General features: G+C 43.7%; 1 protein-coding gene across 1 annotated transcript; it reads left to right on the forward strand.

Moving 5' to 3' along the window:
• On the forward strand, nucleotides 1-4186 carry PPP1R3D (protein phosphatase 1 regulatory subunit 3D). Its single transcript, XM_031059142.1, has 2 exons — nucleotides 1-228; nucleotides 370-4186. Exon 2 carries the CDS (start codon nucleotides 376-378, stop codon nucleotides 1291-1293), a length of 918 nt encoding a protein of 305 aa, XP_030915002.1. The 5' UTR covers nucleotides 1-228; nucleotides 370-375; the 3' UTR covers nucleotides 1294-4186.
• The last annotated feature ends 1935 nt before the right edge of the window (nucleotides 4187-6121 follow it).

Genomic DNA, 6121 nt, shown 5'->3' on the forward strand with positions numbered 1-6121 from the left:
CCAGCACGACAGCCTCCAGTCGCTCTCCAGCCTGGGTGTGAGCTCCTCCAGTATCAGCGGTGATAGCCTTGAATCCCTTTCCAGCCTGAGCCTGGGGGCCACCAGCCAGCACAGCGATCTGGAGTTCATCGGGCAGTGAGTCTGCCTTCAGCTTCCCGCACAGCGCCTTACTGCTGGCTCTCTGCCAGCTGCCCTGAGACCTGCCACGCTTCTGCCTCTCGTTCGAAGGTGACATTGTTCCAGGTGATCCTTGCTGTATCCAGTGCAATAACCTCAGACCTTACTTTGGTTGCCATTCCCAAATTAAGTGCTTCAGAGGGGTAGTGCTCCTTATTACCTGCAGTGTTAACACTGATTTTTTGTCACCAGTTAAGAATGGAAGTGCGTGGTCCTCAAAGGAATCCCAGCTACCTCTCAGATCTCTATGAGAACATGTTAAGGGCTGAAGGAGCAGTGGCACGAAGGCAGCAGCAGCCCCCAGCAGTCTGTACAAGTAGCAGCAAGACTTTTCAGAGAAGTGCCCCAGCCAAGGAGAGCCCCCAGCCAAATAATCATGCGAGCAGCACCTTCTCCAGCTGTGACCCAGCCCTGCGGCCCATCATGCGTCGCCGAGCGAGGTCCCTGCCAACATCACCCGAGAGGAGGAAGAGAGCAGCAGTGCAGTGTCAGGAGCCCGGCTGCCGCATGAGCAGGGTCAGGTTTGCTGATGCTTTAGGCTTGGAGCTCACTCAAGTGAAAGTCTTCCAGACTGGGGAGGATCCATCCATCCCTTTGCACGTCCTTTCCAGGCTCTCCATAAACTCAGACCTCTGGTACAGCAGCTTGAACTTGGAGTTTACTATGCAATGCTTGGTCCCTGACTTCCAGCAGCCTGCAGACTGTGTGGATTTCTCATCCCGACTCCAGGAGCAGCAGGTGTGTCTGGAACGGGTGAGCAGCTCGGATCTGGGGCTCAGTGGCACCATCCAGGTTCGGAATGTTGCTTTTGAGAAGCAAGTGTCCGTGCGCTACACCTTCAACCAGTGGGAAAGCATCCATGAGGTGTGTGCTCGTTGGAAGTGCAGCATCCCAGAGAAAAACGGGCAGGATCAGGTTGATGTGTTCACTTTCTTCCTTCCTGTGCCTCCTTTCCTCCTTCATCTGAGCACTCTCGTCCAGTTTGCAGCAAGGTACCAAGTCAACGGCCAGGAGTACTGGGATAACAACAGAGGCAAGAACTACACCCTCAGGTGCCGGACTCACCCCCTGAAGCTGCCGAGGGAGTGTGAGGAGAGCTGGATCCACTTCATCTGAGTGAGGGAGCGGTGCTGAGCAGCGTGTCAGTGCTCTGGTGGCACTCTATGCCTTGGCATGGCGCTCTGCTCCTATGGCAACAGCCTTCTTTTTGAAACCTGCCAAACCTGGCCGAGTGTCCCAGGGCTGGGAGGCAGCCAATGGCCTGTACAAACTGCCCTGAACCTCTGGGAAAGTTAAAAGGGCCAGAATCTGTAGTGAGATACCATCATAGAAAAGCCATGTGGGTTTTTTGGGTGAATGAGTCATTGCAGAATGGTTCCCAGGAATGCTGTGAGGCTACCAGAGAGCAAAACAACACATTTCTTGTTGTTAGTGATGCTCTTGGTTGCATAGAATGTTTCTAACTGATCTCTCTTACCATTTTCTACTGTTTGTTTTCTAAGTGGACAGTGTGGCTTAACTGGTTTTGTTTCTAATTTTGTTTATATTACTTCACCAAGTCAGGGCACTATTCCATTTATGCATAATTTGGATGACAGGCACTGTAGGAAAGACTTGTATTTGTATAACAATGTTATTAAGGCTGTAGTCACGTTAAATATTTCCATTAATATCTGAGTTGGAAATTCAGTGCTACTATGAGCAAAACATACATGAAAATGTGCCATCAGGCCCTCTGTTTCCCTGGGGAAAAAAACAAAAGGTGCCTTTTCCTATCTCCTCCTTGCAGCAGGAGTGATTTTTACCAAAGTGTGTGTAAGGCAGATCTGCCTGGGAAATTCTCACCTTTGTCAACTGATGCCCAAGTAGGTTTTTCTCAAGGTGGTGGTACAGGAATTATCTTTTTCTGGTGCACCTGCTTTTACTAAGGGAAACAAGACCAATATTGGACTTGTGTTGCAAATGCAGTTGAAGGTCTCAAAGCACTGTATGAATGCTCATCCTGGTAAAGTTATAGATCAAGAAATGGATGTGATAAAATAAATACATATAAGGAAAAGAAATAGTACAGGGAGCAGGGTACAGAGGCCTGGAATAGAATTCCAGAGCCCTGAATCACAGTTGTTCCCTAGTGTTCCAGAACTACTGCAGAAGTAGCTTTGACTTCTTTATTTAACTGCTTGCCATTGTAAAACAGTTGAACTCCCAAGACTGCAGCCTTGCAACACAAGCAGGAACTTGAAAGCACTTCATTACACAGACCCATAAACAGAATCCCTTCTGCTGCAGGGAGAGCACAGGAACACAGTTAGACCACCTTCCCGTGCTTCTTGTTTTACTATTTCTGTTCTGTGGTTTTAGTGTGGTTTAAGATTAGCAACAGGCTTAAATTTATGAAGTAAAAGTTTGTCCATAATTGTTCCCATACATAATCATTACTGCATGGAAAGTTTAGCTTTATATGTGTAACACAGTCTTTGAGAGCTGGCTGGCTGGAGATATTAGAAGAGCTGTGTTTTAAAACTATGCTATGAAAATCAGGCCACTTACTTGGGCATCTTATTTTGGATTGGTGCTTATTTATCAAAATCACAAGTTGTTTGTAAAATCACAGTTGTAAGCAACCCATGGCCAGTTATATATTAGCCTGAAAAGTCCGCTGAGTAATTCTGGAAGGGCAAAAACCCCAAGAAAATTAATTTGTGTGGCAACTTAATGCTGCTTCTTTGGTGTGATACCCATTTAGCAAAGCTGGGCTTTCAAGTGAGGAAGCTGCCTCATTCCATTGGTGTTTGACTTTCAGAGGAACCAAAGTCAGGAATGAGGATTCTGTGAGCTGCTGAGCACCTTTTGCAAAGTGCTCAGAAAGCTCAGTCCTGTCTGAACGTGCACACACATGCACAGAAGTACTTGTGCTGAATAAAAGGCACTATTTTCAAGCATTGTTCCCCCCTCTTTTTCCTTCTCAAATGACTGTTGTTTTTCCACCAGCAAACACAGCACACTATAAAAACCCCTCTCTTACCAGACACCACACTGGGTGCTGCTGGAGTTCAGAGCAATACTTGCTTTCGTGCCAGAAGGATGTTGCTGTCTTCTGGGACAGACTGTCATGTGCTAGCAAATGTCAGAGCTGAGTGTTCCCTTGGCCAGGTCAGATTTTGTAAAGCTGAGGCTGTCACAAGAAGGGTTCATGGCAGATGTAGCACAGTGTGAGAGGGGTGGAGAAATGAATGTCTCAGCAGTCTCAGCTGGGCTTCTGTTGTCTTCCTTCCACAACCTCTCAGGGTTTTGGCATATGCAAGGTCCTGAATACTAAATACTGAAGCATTATTCCAGATTTCCTTTTGCTCTGTGCTGGTCTGCACTGCTGGAGAAGGGCTGACAGTGCAGTTCTGGCACTGCTGGCTCAGTGGAGCAGTGGAGCTGAGAGCCATCTCTGGCTTAAGCTGCTAAAGCTTCACACCAGTACTGCCACCTGTCACAGCAGAGTTGATATTTGCACTTAGGTTTTATTGCCACACTCAGTAATGAACATCAAATGGCTTCTGGTTGACAAAAATGGGATTAAGCCATTTAGTGTTAATATGCACCTGTTGTGAAGGTAAATTTACAACACATTTTTATCTTCTCAGGACAACCTGACTGCTTGCACTGTGTTCAAATTCAGCACTTCTCTTATAATGCGGATTTTGTAAAAGTGAATTATTCACAAGGATTATCACCATATAATGCACTTTTAAAACCATGTATTTATTATTGTCATACAGTAAATGAATGTCTAATAGTCCACGGTTTCAAGGTTCTTCCAAGCATGTTTTTTAAAGAAACATGACATCCATGTCAATAAAAAGGGGTTGTACATTACACAGTATATCAGTGAAGCACATATGTTGGACAAAAGGTCCACCAGTTGTAAAATTGCAAAGTGCTTAATTAATTTTAAAAAGCAATAATAAAACTATGCCTATTGTAATACAGAAGATTGAAATAAAAGCTTTTCGCAATTTTCTGTTGTTTCTGTCAATGGTAGTCCTGTCAAGAAAGCTCCACTGGGGTCAGTCTTGATAGAGCTGAGGATGGGAATTATCTGTTGCCAGGTTTCTCCTAAGGCAAAATGAAGACATTTAACTAGCAGACATAATTAATAAAAATATACATTACCAATTACTTTTTAATCAGTGCTAATTATAGCAAATCAGTTTAAATACATGGGCATGTCTGTATTAAGTTGTTCATAAATTAAGATTATTTAGGAAAATGATCAGTTTTTTCTGCAAACATCCAACCATCAAATTTGTCTTATAGGTTGCTGTTGCTACTTTTAATCTAGGTGATATTTTTACATTTAGTTTCAAATTAATTGTTTATTTGTAAATTAAATTGCAATTTGTAATCACACTAATATGCATGTATAGTCAGTAGCTACAGCACTTAATGTGGTGTGTATCATCAGTGCTCAGTTGTACTTTACAGCTGGTAAAGACTTAGAACTGCAGTGAATGATTATTCATTTGGCAGCAGGAGTGTAACATTAGTAATGACTTCTTTCCCAACTTCTCTCTCCCTGTGATCTCAGATCTGCAAGTATTTCATTTGACACTTGATATTTAAACTGTTGGTATCAACACTTCTGACCCTTCACACACAACAGCAGCTGTGCCAAAGATTGAAAATACCTTGGCCAGCACAATGCCCTCCTTTAACTTTAATAAGGATAAATATTTCTGCTATTATAGTGAATAAGAGTCCCTGTAAATAGTGCTACCCTACCCTAAGGAGTTTTTCCATTTTCTCTGGTGTTTTCACATGTGTCTGAAATGACTGTGGCCAAGTAATTTCACTGTTGGTTCTGGTCTGTTTAATGCATAACTCGATGAAACTTCTCTGACTTCCCTTCTGCTAAACCAAACAAAACAGACTAATGTTACAGAATGAGAAATGAGCTGAAGTAATCTCAGTGTGGATTGCAGGAAACAAAGTGCGTGATCCACTTCTGGACTGTCTCACTTCTCTTTTGCTATAGAATGAGTAAGGCTGGACAAGCTCAGCCTCTGTGTTTGCTTGTGGAAAGGGAAACTTCGACTTCAAACTGGCTTTGATTATTTCTGTTCATATAGTGAAAGCACAATGCAGGATTCAGTTTTCATAGAAAACTTCTGATGCTCCAAGTTCCTCATGCAAAGTTTTGTCCTTGGGAGGTTTTTCAGTAAAGCTGTTTTACAAATCTGCTTCAGCACTGCTCACTCCCAGCTCCTCAGTGCAGATACTCCACTTCTCACACCACTTGTCATTTTCTTGCATTACAGTGACATCTCGTGGTATTTTAAATATTTTCTGTGCAGTTTTTTTTTTCTTTTATAGTATTGCGTTTTTATCTATCTTTCTCATGTCAGGGAATCAGCAGTACTATTTTATTTACAATTGCTGCAGGTTTACCTGCTGTGAAAGGTGACTTCTCTCCTAGGTGCTCCAGTATTGCTGCTAATTCTAGGTATGAATGGAGACACTTCTTGATACTCTTCTGGAGTAGGTGAGATTTATTTTATTACCTGCATTTGTGATATGGTAATAGATACGCCAGTAGCACACCAGTGCAGGTAAAGCCCCCCTTTGGCACTGTCGGATTCCATTTAAACACATTATCCAGTACTGCTGGATTCCATTTAAGCACATTATCCAGTGCACTGCTGGGTTCCACTTAAGCACATTATCCAGTTCCCTCTGCATAATAAACACCACAGACGTCAGTGGAAGCCCTTTGCCCACAGCAGGTCTGTAACCGAGCGTGTCTTCGCACCTACTCGGGCAGTGAAAGCGTTTCTAATTTAAGCACAGGAATGGATTACACTGGTTTAGCCAGCCATGCCCAGTAATTTCTGCGTGTGCACGGAAATCAGCCCTGAACAGCGCCTGTAGACAAAGGCAATCCGCGGTGCCCCAG

This window comes from Geospiza fortis, unplaced genomic scaffold, assembly GCF_000277835.1.
Source record: "Geospiza fortis unplaced genomic scaffold, GeoFor_1.0 scaffold361, whole genome shotgun sequence".
NCBI lineage: Eukaryota > Metazoa > Chordata > Aves > Passeriformes > Thraupidae > Geospiza > Geospiza fortis.

Excerpts from the sequence above, each read along its gene's own strand:
- PPP1R3D (XM_031059142.1), top strand. The coding sequence starts at position 376 with ATGGAAGTGCGTGGTCCTCAAAGGAATCCCAGCTACCTCTCAGATCTC.